A 19278-nucleotide genomic window follows, 5' to 3' on the forward strand; every position below is an offset into this window, starting at 1 on the left:
AAACCTCTTGACCTAACAGTCATCAGCTTGACCACTCCATGACCAACACCATTTTAAAAAGACAATTCAAAGTAATTCAGGGGTTACACTAATGTACACACAATGCAAGCACTGTTTTTTGTGTAACTGAAAAAAAGAAAATTCCCTGTTTACATGCTACGTTTTCAACCCTACAGTCACTTATATGGACAGTGAATGCCCAACACCACAATGCTGATAATCCTTACATTCACCAAGGCAGGTGCACAATCTGCCTATGTCAGTTCCTGAACAAAAAAAAAAAAAAAAAAAAAGGAATTGTTTTGTTACCTCTGAAAAAAATGGTCTCATTACCCTTCTCAGCTTGACTCGACTTTCACATTCCAGACCATCACCCCAGCATAGTACAAGAGCAGCTACAGCCCAGGTTTTCATTCTTTTAGAGCAGTTCTTCAACTTTCGCCATATGCCACAGACTAAACATTCTCCACCCACATTTTTCAACATCACTTACAGGACATCTTGAGAATGAAGTCACTGTTGTTGCACATACTCTTTCCTGAAAGATGACCCTGCACATTGAAGAAATCATCCTTTTGGATGGTACTGTTCTATATTTGTGGCATTGACCACAAAGTGGAACCACACCTTTCAGGTGCCTCATTACGAGAAATGTACCTGACTTAGGGTAATAAAAAGTTCATGTTCCTCAAAGGTCCACAATGAAAGAGTCCATCACACATTAGGTGTTAGGAGTTTTTTTTAAGCTGATCTCCATGATAAATAGAAATAAATCATATGAATAAATTGTTAGTAAGCCATTAGTACATGTTCCACATTTGGCCATTTGTTCCTCATTACGAGGGCAAGGATGAGAAGCTACAAAGGTTGAGAGTTACGAGTGGAACTTTAAGACAAACATATTGCACACTGACACTGAGTAAAATTACTAGCAAAAGGTTTTAGCTTCCATTTGACCAGGAAATGTTTGATTACTTTTCCAGTTTTTAATATTTCTGACCCAGATTTTCAACCTTCCATTTCTAGGATACCTCCTTAAATATAATTTTGACCTAAAAGGTGACTACTGCACTGACTTTCATGGCAGACTATAGTAATGACAGTAGCACAATTCACACAGTGAGGACTTAAGAGAACATACAAAAGATTTAACCTTGCTTATACACTTTTTATATACAACACTGTTTTCTAGGAAACTACAAATATTAGCTGTCAGCTAACTCTGAAGTGCAGAGGAAGAGAGCTCTGACTGCTAGCCAGGCCACTGATGGAGCCAGACAGGAAGGGAGAGGAATGAGGCAATATAGTCTGCTTGTCTCTCCCAGGGGTGAGGATGGTTGAGTATACTTTAAACACACAGGATAGGATAGGTGTGATTCTTCTGCTGGAGACTGGGGTTAAGCATCGCATGTGCCGCTATGGAAGAGGTGAGGCTACTTGAAGGGAACACCAATTCCAAAAAAAGGCCACCTTTCACAAAAAGTGCAAATCCCTTCCTCGCTGTATGCCAAGTGCACATGGGGACGGGATATTAGGGCTGCATTAAAAAACTTCACAAACCACCCCGATGACAGTTTGCATGGTGACCCCTTCCCAGATGACTCTCGCCTGGGTAATGGGGAACAAATGGAACAATTGGCTTTGACAGGGCTGATGACAGACACTGGGGGCATAGTGACCTCTAAAAAGGTATGTCTTGTTATTTCATGAAAGATATTTTTTAAGCAAACAATATTTTATAAAAAAATCCTTTATAACATATGAACATCAATGTCAAGCCTGCACTTTGTTTTAAAAGTAGAATATTCCACTTCATGGCACTGGATTAGGATCAAGAATAATTAAAAAGTGAACTCATTTGTTTGAGGCACTTGGTATCATGCCTCAGAACACATCTAAAGCACATGTTAACCTTCAGTAAAACCAATACCTGCTATGGTTACAGGTTAAACAAGTGATCACATAAGGTTACAAGAAGTAGATTATATACATGTAAAAAAAACAGACACAGACCCCCAAAAAAATAAATAAATAAAACATGCTCAGCCTCACAACAGTAACTACATATAGTGACTACAAAGGAAAAATTACACTTTTACCTTCATTCCGTCTTATTAAAGGGGTTGGTTTGCAATTGCACACAGTTGTTGACGGTCTACTACAGATATTCAGAACCTAGGAACAAATACGAGTTAGTTACTTTTATATAAGAGAGAGACTACCAAGTAACATAACAGGGAAATTAACCAATTTACACAATGCCTGGAAAGACTACACCCCACAAAGCTTATCTTCCTTATGCCTGTCTAAACCACTTTTAATGGCATTAACAGACTCAGCATTTTTAACAGGTGTGTGTCAGGTTGCTGAGGGTAGTTTTGGCGAATGCAAGCAAAACAAAAGTAGTTCAATAGAATTAACTACTTCTGCCGACAGTGGAGATAGCCTTCTTCTCTACTGTTGTAGGACCTCGGAGATGGTATACAATTGCAGAAGGGTGTGTCCCCCCCACCCCACCCCACCAAGCAAAAAAAATTACCGTTAATGTTTGCTGAACAAGGTTTCGGTATACTTTTTTCATTTTTTTGCATTCGCTGAAACTACCTTCAGTAAGTAGACCTGCATTATCCTTGACAGCTATCAAATCGTCTTTACATACATTCAATCTCGGTTCAATAATCTGCAAAACCTTCCATGAGATGGACAAATTGCTACAAACAGACAGGAAGAAATTCTTGAATGTTTTCATGACAGCTATCAAACTGTCTTTAAATCTTCTGTACACAGAAGATAAATAACCCAGTTTTAAACTCTCTCTCTGGCAGCTTATTCTATATTCTCCCCAAGAGGGTAATATCACTCTTCTACAGGATTCACAGTGGGGAGCAATACTTCAGTGTAGGCCTTATTTAAAACTAAACAACTTTAACATTACACAGGATGTCAAATGACTGACAAGCATGGTGACTGTTTAATTGCACAGCTCTGCCTCTGGGCTACTGATTTAACACACACTATTCACTTCTATGGGAAAATGAAAATACAAGGCTTGAAGTGTGCTGGAACATAACTGGAGGTAATGGAGATGGGAGGGGGGGTTGGCATAAAGGTCAAGGTGTTTACTGCAGAGACACAAGGTACAGGGTTTGATTTTTTATTAACTAGGCTTAAAATGTCCACAAGGCCTGTACTTCTCAGAAGTACAGGCAAACACAGGAGGACTATGGCTAACCAAGTTCGCCAATGACTGCAAACTGGGAGCCATAACTGACTCTCCGGCTGACACAGACATCCTCCAAAAGGACCTTACTGAGACGGACACCTGGTGTCAAAGTCATGGCCTCAAGCTAAATGCCAAAAAATGCATAGTCATCCAGTTTGGGAAAAATAAAACGCCCACGAATTACCACATAGGTGGCAGCCCCCTTAACACAGAAGAGGTAATAAGAGATCTGGGGACCCAGGTAGATAGTAATCTCTCCTTTGACAATCATATTGCCAAAGTAGTTAGGAAATCTTTCTATTTGGCCCATCTAATTACTAAAGGGTTCGCATCTAGAAATAAAGAGGTTATAGTGCCCCCTCTACTCATCACTCATCAGACCCATCATACAGTACAATGCCCCATTTGGGATGTACCTCACAAGACACTTCTAACAGCTGGAGAGACCACAAAAGTACCTCAGCAAGAGGATTACTGGCCTCAAACATATGTCCTATGCAGCCTGACTGAAAAAAATCCGGCTGTACTCAGTGGCATATCGCTTACTCAGAGGTGATCTCTGCCTGACTTACAAAGCCATGTCCAACTCAGAATTGATGGACATGCTCCACCTAAAGAAATCCAAGTCACTGTGAGCCACGCGCTCTAGTGAGCTAAACCTCACCACAACAATAAACAGAACATGCTGGAGGGATAAATTCCTGTCACAGAGACTCCCCATGCTTTGGAACAAAATTCCAAACTACATTAGGCAGAGCCCCTCAATAACACCCTTCAACAGAAACCTTGATGAGTGGATGGGTAACAGAAAATACACCCCTGGGATCACTTCATTAGCTCTGCTTGAGAGGGGATCAGTTAATTTATCAATGGGGCGGCGAAAGCGGACACTCTGGCTAGGCTTATGAATGCCCTCAGGCAGATAGCCTAGTACCTACCTATGAACTCATGAAGGGCAGCTAGCCTGCTACTTACTATAACCCGAATGGTCATTTCAAGCATAAAGAAGAACAGCTAAACGTTTTTCTGAGGCAAGTGGAGAACAAAAAGCTGAAACTGCTCACCTGTGACTGGAGGTGGTAGATGCTAGTAATAACAGCATTAAATCTACTAAAAATGTTGGGAGTTTAGCAAAAAAAAAACTCAAGAGAAATGCAAGACATAGTACAGAATTCAGTAGGGAGGAATAAAAATGCTGCAAAGTACTGCAGATAGCTTATGAGAAATAAACTAATGAGGAATGTTATGCTATTTAGAAGAAAAATATTAGAATAAGACTAATAGAGAAAATAGAAGGAAAATATGCCTTAAAGTGTGTAGAGAAGTGGATTTTTAGTAGAACTGGGGGAGTGAATTAGTTAAGACCACCAAACTGATTGGGCATAATCTGTAGGTCATTTACCATAGATTTTTACTAGGCTGATGACCCCAGAGGTCCTTTTCAAGCCTAGCCAAGTTTTCCCAAAAGAATAATGATGTCCTGTATCACACTAGGACACTGGGGGCCAGGGAATTATAAGCTACCTCTGTCCATAAGGGACACGGGTGCCACGCCCTGTCTAAATTTCCTATTCCTCATCCACTGATCTAGGTTGCACTTAAATTGTGTAAGAGATGAACTCTGCTTCACATGGATAGGAAGCTTGTTCCACAGGCGGGGGCAGTCTCTGAGATACATACTTGTCTCACCAACTTGATCTGTTTAAGTCACAGACAAAATTCAGGTCCATAGACCTTGTACTTCTGGTTCTGGTACTGTTTGATTTACAAATGTGTAGGAGTAACAAAGACAGCTACAGATTAAAGGAATGGTTACAGCAGTAGCCAAGGGAGAGCTGGTATGAGAGGATGCAAGGTCAAAGTAGTAAATGATTATACTCCTCTAATATAGGCTATGAGAAAAAAAATAGCAATAGATGGAAGGCAATTAGCCAGCTGGTCTATCCAACTGCATTAAAAATAATATGGAAAGGTGCTGTTTGCTAGGTCAGAACAGAAGAGGAATCCAAACGGCAGTCTGTGGAGGTGACTAGTAGGACAGCAAATTCAGGCTGAGGGCAATCCCAAGAAATGGAGATGTACAAAGGAAATTAAGATGAAAGAAGGGGAAAGCAAAGACACTTAGAACAAACAATGACAGACCCAGATTCAACAATATTAAAGGCAGGAGGGAATAGAGAGTGGTATGAAGTAGCTAGAAGGAAACATATGACTGAGTAATATGATAACAAATGCAACACATTACAGAGAATGGGTGAACACAAATGTCATGGAGAGGGAAGGGAAACTGATCTCAAACCGGTACGACTGGGAGGAGAACCTGAATGAGTGCAATGGGTCTATGTTAAATGTTCAAACATCCAAAATGTCGAACATTACATGGTCGAGACCAAATGTTCGACATTTGGATGTGCGAAAAAAAAAAAACACAGAAAAAAACACTTTAAAAGTGTAGGCAGGGGGGCAAGCACCCCTGCACCTACCACGTCAGGGGCTGTGCCCCCCACCCCCCCTACTTAAATATACCAACTCTGAGACCGCACTTCAGTGCAGAAAAGGGAAATTCTCCCTATCTGCACCATACAGTGCCGTTGAAAGTCTATCTTAGAGCACTCAAAATTTCTAACGCTTGGTGTCGACCATGTAACCTTCAAAATTTTGAGTGTTTGAAGATTTGACAGGTACCCAGTACAACAATGAGGAGGAGCAACATTTCTATTCAGGACCGAAGTCAATGTGCAGTGGACAGAGTGAGTGAAGAATGTCACAGATACAACCACCAGAGGGATGGAAAGAGACAGAGAAGGAGCCTGTGGACTGTTATATCAAATTATCCATGGTGTGGACACCAAATAAGGAGAGGCAGAAAAGTGTCTTAGCGTAATAGCTAAAATAGTGAAAAATGGAGAAAGAGAAGAAGGTGCTACAGCTTGTTAAAAAAATGTACTTCTGAGTATTTTCTTCTCTCCTCTTTTCATTTATATTTTTTTAATATTCCCTGGATTGTATAACTACACTGAATGTAATATGCTTGCGTGAAAGAAGACTGAAGTCCGTTGAAGGCAAGTGTGAGCAGAAAGAGAAATAAAAAAAACTAAGCTTTATCTGGTGAACAAAATGAAGGAAATATGGAGTTACATTGCTGTATAAATGACACATTTAAAAGCGGTTTATAAAAGAGACATATTGGATGTGAAATCAGGTTGGATTTGAACAAATGGATAACCATATGATTAGAAACAAAAGTACACTAAAGACTACAGATGAATGAAACAGTAAAGAGGACTGTATTAGGGAAAAATCTATCGTATATAAATGCATGCTTAAGTTTCACAAGAAATTAGCATATTGATATTGTAAGCATACATAATGGTACAAGCCACTTGAAAACGAAGAGAAATATAAGAAAGAGTGTGCTGTGGGAAGGGGAAAAGTTAAAAAAAGATGAACGTTCCAGAGTAAAAAAGGACAGCAGAGTTCTTACTGTAACAATACTAGGTTAAGGTAAACCAAATAGATAGACCTGTAATACAAAAGGTAAAATGAAAACCGAATACGGCAAGTACTGAATCAGGAAAGAAGGAATCGAAACGCGTGTGAATAATGCCATGGAATAATGTGTCATGGGTGGACTGAACAAACTGTTAAATGAAGGCCAGAAATGTTACTGAAATAATACATATGAATTTTATCTGTGACAAATCAATAGGATACAAATGCACTGTGGGGTAGGGGGGTTAGAAGTGAATGCTGTGTGTTACTGGGTTAGTGAACAAGGAAGAATAAGGAGGAGAGGTGCACTTAGACTGATGAAGCCCCCTCATCATTTGTGCATCTATAGTACAGCCTGGTGGGGACAGGGAGAGAGAATGGACAACTATCACAGTGGGGGCAAGCTTGGGTTACAAGCACTGCTCACTGCTAGGGGCAGGGAGTGCAGGTCATCCAACGGGGTGACACAAGGGCCACATAGGTCTAGAGGAGTTTCAAGCACAACCTCGATCACAAAAACATCAAAAGTCCAAAGCAAAACTTTACTTTGTAAAACCTACAACAGTTTAACACAAAGAAAGAAATCTGTAGGAGTTGGCAACAGGGGACCCTCAGGTAATGCCAATGGAGAAGAGCAAATTTTCTTTGTCTCTAAATATTTTGAATTTTCAAAGACTATAGAAAACATTATGAAGCAGTTTTGGCATGTAATTTGTGATGACATTTCTATCGGACATTTATTTCTAAGACGGATTACTTTTTCATATAGCAGATACAAGAATTTAAAAGAGCTTTTGAATAGGAAGTTGGTACATTCACTTGATGGGAATGTAGGGATGTTTAGATGTGGACAATGTTCTACCTGTGATAAGGTTAGTAATCTGCATGGGAAGAAAATTAATGGTAGAAAATATGTAGCCTTTGAAAGATTTGATTGTACATCTTCAGGGATAGTGTATATTTTGGGATGCAACTGTGTGGAACCCTTGTGGTATATAGGACAAACAACTAGAAGAGCTAAGGTTCGTATTCTGGAACATTTAGGGGATATCAGGAGGAAGAATTTGGACAGTCCTGTAGCTTCCCATTTTGGCCAGACCCCATTTACTTGGAGGAAATTTTAAAAATGAATTAAGTAGGTTGGAAAATAGGTTAATTTTCAACTATCATACTTTATACCCCAGAGGAATGAATTTAGATGGTGGAATGGGTTGATATTTCTGTTTATTTTGTTTGTTTTTTTCTTATTTTCATTGGCCTTGGTCTGCTTTTACTTGTTTTTGTCTGCTTGTGTTTTCATTAACCAAAGGTTATATCAATTTGTTTAGCTAGTTTACAATATTGTATTTTATATATTTAATAATGAATATTTACTATACAAAAAATAAATAAACATAACAGCACTTTAGATTAGGATAGTATTTTAATATAATATAATATCATATATATATATATATATATATATATATATATATATATATAAGGTGCAATATAGTTTTTTCAGCTTACAGTTTATTACTTTTGATTAAATTATTCATTTGATAAGAATTTTGTTTCATAAATAATGTGTTTTGTGCTTTAAAAAGATGCAATTACACGTTAATTGATTGTTGATTAATTAATTGATGTCACTATATATATAGGATGTATTACATTCATAAATTGTTCCACTGAAGGCGAATTGCCGAGGTACCACAACGAATGGATTATTAAATGGAATTATATTCATGCTAGATTTGGTTTCCTTCCTTTCTTTTACTTTGGACTTTTGATGTTTTTGTGATCGAGGTTGTGTTCTTGTCTTTGGAGTTTCAAGCACACACAAATTAAAGGAGGAGGGTAGGGACATGGATGGAGTATTTCAGAAGGGGAACTGGATGTAGTTTTTATTCAAGAGTTAAAGTTAAATAGGCAAGAATTTAAAATGATGGCAAGGAAAGATATAGGTGTATAGGATGGAGATGTGCTTAAAAGAAAGATTGGCATTTTGTGGATAGCAGGTGAAGAATGTCAGGAAAAAAATAGAAATTAAGGAACAAGAAGGTAGACGGATCATAATGAAATGGTACAGGGAGGGATTTGAGAGTGCTTTTACAACCCAAACAGAAACAACATGGATATCTTTAGAGAGTTTTATAAAATAACAGGGGTGAAAGACTGATTATAGTTGACGATTTCAGGGTGGTTCTCAACCAACAGACAGAATGCACGAGAAGACAGAATTACATAATAAAAGAAAGCACTAGAACTGTGCATGGAAACTATGAGAATAGTGGATGTACAGCAAGAACTAAAATGAGCTGCAAGTAATTTTCTATTTTCAAGGAATGAGAAACAAGTGAGTGACCTGCATAGACTACTGGTAGACAAGATTACAGTGGCAGAGATAGCAGGGATGTATTATGGAGAGACTAGTATATCTAACTGCTCTATATTTAGTACAGACTGGGAGACAGGTACCAATTATACAAGAGGATAGAGACGGATTCCTAACAGTGGTACAAACTGAAACATGTACAATGGATGCAGCAGATGCTGAAAGAGGTCCTAGATCCAAACAAACACAAGGAGAGGGAATGGGATGGAATAAAAGCAACTTGGAGAGGAACACGGATGAGGGAAGAAAAGGGAGATAAGAAAAAAGGAAGAAAGGGTGAGAAGAATAGAAAAAAGTGCAATGTGAAGACAACAGAGTGGAAATGACAAGAAGAACAGGTGCCGTAGCTGGGTACTGGGCTGAAAAACTGAACTGAATCCTCAGAAGAGACAAAAATCAAAGTGGACCTGGAAAGAAGAACCCATTATTATTACTCATACTTCTCAAGGGACCTCCTTATGAGGAATGTTCCTCATTTTGAGTCTTTTTCCTCACTGTTCCACATTAGAAGGGCATGTTACGCATTCAGTGTGTTTAAAAGTTTTCTAATTAATCTCATGGACAGCCACGTGATATGAAATACTCAACAATAATGAAATGCTTTTTACTTCTGTTCATGTTTAATGGCAGTAAAGTACAGTTTTGTACCTACCATAAATGTAGATGTTCGAAGATCCACATTGCTGCAGTCCTAACACTTGGGTAGTCCGCTGTCCCTCGGTCGGCCCGAATATCAGAGTATAAGGCTGACGTCGGCCAAGGCGCATTTGACTGACATCAGAACGTCAGGGTACAAATGCGCATGACCGACGTCATATCCTCAGTCTTTTCTTGCCCCAGATGTCAGAAGACCCTAAAAAGAAAGGTCAAAACCCATAGACAACAACTAAACAACCAACCAGCCTAACACCAAAAATATGTACAATATATACAATATATACAATTATACCTCAGATGGATAACCCAACCCACACAACCACCTCAAACTACAGAGGGAAGGAGGGAGGTATTGGACTGCAGCAATGTCGATCTTGAACATCTACATTTATGGTAGGTACAAACTGTACTATGTTCTTCATCTCACATTGCTGCAGTCCTAACACTTGGGTAGAATCCCAAAGCAGAGGTAAGAGAGGATGGCTAAACTATAATGAAGCAGGAGCTGCCAAAATGCCCTGCAACACAGCAGTGGCAAAACCAGCCCTGGATTTAGAGTACAGTGGAAGGTGGTAATGCCTAGAGAAGGTATGCACTGAACTCCAAGTGGCTGCCTCCAAAATATCCTTAGTAGCCACCCCCTCAAAAAGCTGTTGAAGTGGCAGTAGCCCTAGTGGAATGAGGCCTAATCCCAGCTGGAATCTCTTTGCCATGATGGGAATAACAGAAAGCAATGCAAAATCCAATCCACTTAGAAATAGTTTGTTTTGACACGGGCTTGCCCTGAGAGCACAAAGCAAAAGAAACTAATAACTGCTGAGATTGTCTGAACCCTTTAGTTCTGTCCAAATAATATCGCAACTGCCTGTGTACATCTAAAGTGTGCAAAATCTTTTCCCCTTTAGTTTGGGGATTTGCATAAAAAGTAGGCAAATGAATAGTTTGGTTTAAAGCCACACTAGAAACCACTTTAGGCATAAAGGAAGGATTAGTAGTAAAGATACCCTATCCTTATGGAAAATTAAGAAAGGCTCAACTGCCATAAGGGCCTGCAATTCAGAAACCCTTCTTGCAGAGGTAATGGCCAACAAAAAGCAGTCTTCCATGACAAATATTTCAACTCAGCAGTAGCTGCAGGCTCAAAAGGTTGTAGAGTGAGTTTCTCCAACACAAAATTGAGATCCCAAGCAGGAGTAGGAGCCCTTCGTGGGGGTCTTATATTCTTTGCCCCTCTAAGAAATTGCTTGAACAAAGGATGAGAAAACAATGGTGGGTCACAGTCGTAGTGAGCTGAAATTGCTGCAGCATGAATCTTAATAGAAGAGAAGGACAAACCTTTGTCCAATAACTCAGTTAGATATTGAAGAGCCACACTTAAATCAGGCTCAGAAACATCCAAATCCTTAGCTGCACTCCAAAATAAAAATCTCTTCCATTTATCTGCGTACACTTTCCTTGTACTAGGCCTTCTAGCTTCCAAAATCACATTCAAAACTTGTTGTGGAAGTTGAGACCCTCTATGGTTTAAAACAGAATATGCCATGCTGTTAGGTGAAGAGAGTGAAGTTTGACATTGAGCAAATGACTGTCCTCCTGGGACAACAGATGTGGAATCAAAGGCAAAGGCCATGGAGGCTTCCGTACTAGACTTCTCAGTAATGGGTACCAGTGCTGTTGAGGCCAATCTGGAGCTATCAAAATCATCCTTGGCTTGTCCTGTCTGGCCTTTAGAAGTACCTTTGGGAGGAGAGGCAGAGGTGGAAAGGCATACACATGAAGATTTTTCCAACTGAAAGAAAGAGCATCCACTTTCCAAGCTGTGGGATGAAACCTTTGTGCAAAACTTTGGCAGCTGGTGGTTTAGTGGAGAAGCGAACAGATCTATGTCTGGAGTTCCCCAGGACACTGTCAATTTCTGAAATACATGAAGATCCAGTTTCCACTCGTGGGGATCCATGATTTGTCTGCTTAACACATCTGCTAAGGAGTTCTGTGCTCCGGCAGAAACCTTGCCTGAAGACTTAGTTGTAAACTGAGAGCAGTCTCCCACAAAATCATTGCTTGCCTGCATAGAGGATAAGAATGTGTTCCCCTTGCTTGTTGATGTACCACATGACAGTTGTGTTGTCTGTTAGAATCAACACCTGCCCTGGAAGAAGTAAATCCTTGAAAGCTATTAATGCAAACTGGACTGCTAACATCTCCTTCAAGTTGATATGTAGATGCTGTAGTCTGACAGGCCACTTGTCTTGTATCCACTTTCCATTTAGATGAGCTCCCCAAGCTTTGTCTGAGGCATCTGTCGTTAAAATTTGACTCGCCTCTGGCCGGGTCACAGAGAGTCCCTTGTTTAGGTGACATTCCTGAGCCCACCACAAAAATTCCTTTTGAATGCAAGGTATTATTTGAATGACAGTGTCCAGATGCTGGCAGTGCTGTGTCCATACATTTTTGAGATACCATTGCAACTTCCTCATATGCAGTTTGGCATTGGGAAGCACCAGAATACAAGATGCCATGAACCCTAAGGCTTGAAGGACTGTCCTTGCAGTCAGCCCGGACTGAAGAGATAGATGATGGAAGTAAAGGGAAAGATTCTTTTGTTTGTCCGGGGTTAGAAAGGCCATCTGGGATGCTGTATTCAGTTTTACACCCAGAAAGCACATGTCTTGAGAGGGTACTAGACTGGACTTTATTTCGTTCACAGAATACCCCAGGCATCTTAGCACTGCTATCACATATTCCAAATGACGAAGAAGCTCGTGTCCCTTCCTTGAGCCAGAATCAGGCAATCGTCCAAATAAGGATAGATTTGTATTCCTTTTAGCCTGAAGAAAGCTATCACTGGAGCCAGAACTTTCGTAAATACTCTGGGCGCAGTAGATAAGCCAAAGGGCAATGCAGAGAACTGATAGTGAGAAGTCCCAGTCCGAAAACGCAGATACTTCCTGCAACTTAGCCTGATAGGAACATGAAGGTAAGCCTCCTTGAGATCCAAAGTTACCATCCAGTGATCCTTGCCCAGTAGAGGTAAAAGCTGTTGTAACGTCAACATTTTGAACTTGGGAATGTCCAAATAAGTGTTGAGGATAGATAAATCCAAAATTGGTCTCCACGTGTTCCCCTTTTTGGCACAAGGAACAGGCGAGAATAAAATCCTAGGCCCCTTTCTGGCACAGGAACCGGCTGTATGGCCCCTATTTGGAGTAACAGAGAAATTTGCTTGTGAGCCTCTATTCTTTGTTGAGGAGGAATGTCTGGCATGCCTTTGAAAGGAGGCAAGGTATGGAAATAAAACCTGTAACCGTGATGTATGATATCCAGTACCCATCTGTCTTGGGTAATCAAACTCCAATTTTCTTTGAAAAGTGCCAACCTTCCTCCCAAAGGTGCTGCCAGGCGAGAAGGTTCTGGCAGCTGAAAAGGTAGGTCATTGGGTCTGTTTACGAAAGGACTGACCCCTGCCCTCACCGAAGACTGTGCAGGAGAACTCCTGTTCTAGGCCTGAAAGAGCCCTGACCTCTGCCCCTGCCACGTCTAGATCTACCCCTAGACTGGGAATCATAAGAAGGATACGTCCACCCTTTAGTAGGCCAATTTCTACTAAACTTTGGAGGCTGAACCTGCAAAAATCTTTAACAGTCTGCATAGACTTAGCCTTGTCTTCCATTTTCTTTAAAACTGCCTCAACAGGAGAACCAAACAAGACATCAGATTGCAAAGGGCATCCAAAATCCTAGTTTTAACATGGTCAGATAAATTTTGATCCCTCAGCCAGGCATGCCTGCGAAGAACTGACCCAGTGGCAGCCACCCTAGACGAGGCCTGTACAGCATCAAAACCACATTGCAAAGAATGCTTACCCACCTGTTCAGAAACATGCACTAAATCTTGTAACTCTTTACAATCAATACCTTCCGCCAGAGCATCAACCTTAGATTTCAACTGTGAAAGGAGATAATTTTGATATTTCAACATGTGAAACTGGCAATTCAAAGCTCTCATGGCTAGAGTGGAAGAAGTATAAACTTTCTTTCCCCATCTATCCAAGGCCCTGGCCTCTTTATCTGCAGGAACCGGATTCTTGACAACAGAAGCCTTAACACCTTTAGGCCCCTGGCTAACAGTTTCTGGGTCTGCCCTAGGACTCTTAAAAAGATACTTATGAGCTTCAGGCACCCTGTAATACCTATCTGGTTTAACAGGAGCAGGAGGCAAAGAATCAGGATTAAGAGAAGCCTCTGCAAACACATCGTCCACCACATTCAGAACAGGAGGTATAGCTAAAGGCCTATGCTGGGGTAAAAACAAAAATTCCCTAGGCCTTTTCCTGGAATCAGAGAAATCCTGACCTTCCCATTTAAAATGCTCTCTCATGGAGTGAAGGGTCTCTGAAAAAGAAAAATCCTCAGGAGGAGAAGCAGAAGGAGTAGAATCATCCACATCAGAATCAGAATAATGAGAATACTCCTGCAAGTCTTCAGCCAAGACTCAGACACATGCGAAGCCTGCTCATAATCCCCCAACACAGGTTCCATCCTAGGCCTCTTATCAGGAGGGGGCATAGAGCCTCTAATTAAAGTAATTAAATCTTCTGCCATTTTAAGCATGTGCTTCTTGGGCACAGAACCTGAAGAACTAGGAGTGACACCCACAGAAGCAAAACTAGACCTGCCTCTAGGAGAAGCCTTGGAAGCAGAAAGAGGGCCTAGACACCTTAGGAAGGGAGGGAGTACAGTTACCTGAGAAGCCCCTACAGCCTGACCTGCCTCCTGGGAGGCCACATCCTGTAAAAACACAGTTTCTCCCTGGGACTCCAGAGAGGCCTCCGTCGGAATCACCGGTTCCACTGACGCCTCTAAAGAACCGGCGTCCGGTTCGGACGACTCCTCTAACCTAGGTTTAACTGCCTTGTCCTTGCGCTTCTTGAGGAAGCGGCCGGAGCATCCGACGGCATATTGTAATTGCACCGCTTCCCAAAGACCAACCTGGCACAATCCAACCTACGCTTTATAGTGCGTTTATCGAACCTAGCACAAAAGCGACACCCAACAACGTCGTGCTCAGGTCCCAAACAAGGTATACACAAATTATGGTAATCCCTATGCGGTATCTGCTTCCCACAAGAAATACAGTTATTCACTTTTTCTGACATCCGGTAAACCACTGAGGCAAGAAAAAACCAAAATATTCCCCAACGGGTACTTAACCAACTCTGACTTGGTCTGAAACTCCGAATTTGAAAAATTTCAGAACGCCGAACGGCACTTGCAACACTGCTTCTGCATCGGACCATGCGGCAAAAAAGACTGAGGATATGACGTCGGTCATGCGCATTTGTACCCTGACGTTCTGATGTCAGTCAAATGCGCCTTGACCGACGTCAGCCTTATACTCTGATATTCGGGCCGACCGAGGGACAGCGGACTACCCAAGTGTTAGGACTGCAGCAATGTGAGATGAAGAACATCAGTTTTGGGTGATAACAAAAAACACTGAACCTTGCATAACCACATCACTCAGTATTCTGAATGGTGCTTATGCACAGTTCAGTGCTCTCCAGTATTGCCAGCTTCGATGGGGGAGAACACAGTCAAAGGAATGTCACAGGATATAAAAAAAGTGACAGAATGATATTTTCCAGTGACTATTACACAGACTTGTATACCAGGCAAGATTAGGATGGATGGAGGGAATTAACGTCTGGAAGGAAAAAATACTAACTGATGGGTAGCAGGAAGGATTCAATAAATGAATAAGAAAAAGGAAGCATAAGACATCTTACAAGTGGAAAGGCGGGTGCACCAGGTGACTTCCCGATACATTTCTATAAGAAAGTGCCATTGCAGAGAATTGATACTTTTATCAAAAGTATTTAATAAGATCTTGGAAGAAGGAGAGGCAAAGGTCATAATTTTACACAAGTAGAAAGGTAGCCCAAAGGATGTGTAGAATAGACCAATATCATTGTGTGTAATGTAGATGCAAAACCCTTCACAAAAATTTTAAGAGAGATATTAGGAAAGCAGTTACCAGCAATGCCTTACTACTTTTCTTGGCTGGGCTGAAAGGGATGGCAAAGATAAAGGTATGAACAGTTTTGATGGATGTTTTCCTGGAAAGTTATGCATCATAGAGCATGTAGTGGGAATGTGACATGGACATAGGGAGTGGCTGACTTGCACACAGCCTTCTTGATGAAATTTATAAATGGGATTGTTGAACAAAAACAGAAATGAGAAGGGATACCAAAGAGGGATGTCCCTGTAGTCAGGAATATTCCTAGTGGAAACCGAATGCTTGGTGCAACAAATTATAGTAGTATGGAAAAAGTACAGTTGTGTACACTTACCATAAATGTAGATGTTCGAGTGTCTTCACTGTTGCAGTCATCACTGTAGGGTTCTTCCTGCCGGCAGGCAGTCCTCGGTCGGCCAGAATCCCAAAGTCTGGGTCCAGCGTCGGCTGTTCAGTCATGCTCCCTGACGTCAGAGCGCCAGGAGTACAAAGCTGCCAGCTGACGCCATGTTCTCCAGTTTTTCTTGCCCCAGATGTCAGGTGCCTAAAAATGAAGGCCAACAGTAAAAACCAAAAAAATAACATACCACAAACCCCATAGCCTGTAGCAAATACACCTCAGAAGAAAGGTGAAGTAGGTAAGCACACTAGTGAAAGTATAAGAGGTGACAGGAGGGAGGGTAACCCAGACTGCAACAGTGAAGACACTCGAACATCTACATTTATGGTAAGTGTACACAACTGTACTATGTTCATCGTGTTTCACTGTTGCAGTCATCACTGTAGGGTTGAATCCCAAAGCTGAGATAAGGGGTGGTGGTTATAGAGAAGAAGGTGCGGCTAGAAGGCCCTGCAAGACTGCAGAAGCAAAGCCTGCCCTAGACTTAGAGTAAAGAGGGATATTATAGTGCTTAGAGAAAGTACGCACTGAACTACAAGTTGCAGCTTCCAAAATATCTTTGGTAGGTACTCCCCTGAGAAAGGCAGCAGAAGTAGCAGCAGCTCTGGTAGAGTGAGTCCTAATTTTTCCTGGGATTTGCTTTCCATGATGAGTACCAAAATCTGATTCCATGCGCAATCCATTTAGAAATGGTCTGTTTTGAAATGGCTTTGCCTTGGGAGTTTGTTGCATAAGAAACAAACAGTTGCCCTGTTTTCCTGATATCCTTGGTTCTGTCCAGGTACAAACAAAGTTGTCTGTGTACATCCAAGGAATGCAAGATCCTTTCCCCCTTATTTTGTGGATTAGTAAAAAAAGTTGGCAGGTGAATAGTTTGATTTAAAGCCGCTTTGGAAACCACTTTAGGCATGAAAGTAGGATTAGTCCTTAAAGACACCCTGTCTTGGTGAAAAATAATGTAAGGTTCCACAGCCATGAGTGCTTTTAACTCCGAGACTCTCCTGGCTGAAGTCAAAGCCAGTAGGATAGCTGTCTTCCATGATAAATACTTAATATCAGTTGTGGCAGCAGGCTCAAAAGGAGGCAGAGTGAGCTTTTCCAGAACATAGTTGAGGTCCCAGGCAGGTATGGATGGTGTCCTAGGGGGCCTTAAATTCTTTGCTCCTCGTAGATATTGTTTCAGAAGTGGATGCGAAAAGAGTGGAGGGTCTGCATTGTAATGTGCAGAGATAGCGGAGGCATGAATTTTTATGGAGGAGAAGGATAAACCCTTATGTAGCATGTCCGTTAGGTAAAGCAAAATCAGAGGGATATTAGGAATGAGAGGATCCGAATCCTGAGCATGCATCCAGGTGCAAAATCTCTTCCATTTGCCTGCATAAGATTTTCTAGTGCTAGGCCGTCTGGCTTCTAAGATAACATCCATGACCTTTTTGGGAAGGGGAGGATTAATCATAGATCCTGAATTCGCCAGGCTGAGAGTTTTGACATGAGAGTGCAGAACCTGGCCCTGGTGTTGGGAAAATAGAATGGGAATCTGAGGCAAAATCCAAGGTGGTTCCTGAGATAGATTCTTCAGTGTGTTGAGTACCAGAATTGACGAGGCCAATTTGGGGCCAGTAGAATCATCATCTTGGGCTTGTCCTGCTTGATCTTTAATAACACCCATGGTAGAAGAGGTAGTGGTGGAAAGGCATACCCCTTGAGGTTTTTCCAACTGAATGATACTGCATCCACTTTCCATGCTAGCTTGTGAAAAGTCCTTGTGCAAAAAATCTGTAACTGGTGGTTGAGGGGGGATGCAAATAGATCTATGTCCGGGCAGCCCCAGGCTTCTGTAATAGTCTTGAATATGTGGGTGTCTAGCATCCACTTGTGTGGGTCTGACAGGTTCCTGCTCAGGCTGTCTGCCAAAGTATTTTGTTTCCCTGGCAGGAACTGAGCTTGTAGATCCACTTTGCAAGCTAGTGCTGTGTTCCATAGAGTCATGGTTAGTCTGCAAAGGGGGTAGGAATGTGAGCCCCCCTGCTTGTTTATGTACCACATAACTGTGGTGTTGTCTGTTCGTATCAGTAGTTGTCCTGGTTGTAGAAGATCCCTGAAAGCCAAGAGGGCATTCTGAACAGCTAACATCTCTTTTAAATTGATATGTAGGAGCTTCTGATCCTCTGTCCAGAAACCTTGCAGACCCTTTCCCTGCAAGTGGGCTCCCCATGCGTAATCAGGGGCGTCCGTGGTTAACACTTGGCTGGCTGGAGATAGACTGAAGGCTTTGCCTTTGTTGTGAAGACATGCCATGGACCACCAATGGAATTCCTTTTGTAGGGAAGGCAAGACATCAATCTGTGTCTCTAGACTGTGGCAATGCTGGGACCATACACTTTTTAGGTACCAGTGTATTTTGCTCATATGTAGTCTTGCATTTGGTATGAGAAGGATGCAGGAGGCCATGTAACCCAAAGCCTGCAGGAATTTCCTTGCAGCTGAGTTATAGAAGCCAAGGTTTTGAAAGTGGAAGCCAGCTGTAGTTGTTTTTCAGATGTCAGGAATGCCATCTGGGTTGTTATGTTTAAAAGAGCACCCAGAAAAGTTATCTGTTGTGTGGGGGTCAAATTTTACTTTTTTATGTTTACAGTGAATCCCAGGTACTTGAGAAGATTTTGAACAAATTGCAGGTGCTGGAGTAAAACATCCTTGCTGTCTGCTTGAATAAGGCAGTCGTCCAGATAAGGGTAAATTTGAATACCCTTGAGTCTGCAATAAGCTACTACTGGTGCCAGGCACTTGGTGAATACCCTGGGCACAGTAGACAAGCCAAAGGGCAGCGCAGAGAACTGGTAATGTTTCGAACCGGCCTTGAACCAGAGGTATTTTCTGCACTCCTGTCTGATAGGGATGTGAAAGGTAAGCCTCCTTTAAATCCAATGTCACCATCCATGCATTTTTGCTCAACATTGGCAGGAGCTGCTGCAGATTAAGCATTCTGAACTTTGGTATCTCCAGGAAAGTATTTAAGACTGACAGATCCAGGATGGGTCTCTATGAGTTTTGCTTTCTGGGAACTAGAAAGAGCCTCGAGTAAAAGCCCTGCCCCATCTCTGATTGTGGAAC

At 41.6% G+C, this 19278-nt stretch overlaps 1 protein-coding gene across 1 annotated transcript in view; it reads right to left on the minus strand.

Moving 5' to 3' along the window:
- LOC122790952 (surfeit locus protein 1) overlaps positions 1-19278 on the minus strand; it is a 579878-nt gene that overhangs the window by 514081 nt on the left and 46519 nt on the right. Inside the window, exon 2 of the mRNA XM_044058656.1 lies at positions 2100-2175. Within this exon, the coding sequence (XP_043914591.1) occupies positions 2100-2175 (76 nt within the window). The remainder of the gene's footprint in view (positions 1-2099; positions 2176-19278) is intronic.

Source organism: Protopterus annectens, chromosome 16.part0 (genome assembly GCF_019279795.1).
Source record: "Protopterus annectens isolate FY-2018-M chromosome 16.part0, PAN1.0, whole genome shotgun sequence".
NCBI classification, from domain to species: Eukaryota; Metazoa; Chordata; order Ceratodontiformes; family Protopteridae; genus Protopterus; species Protopterus annectens.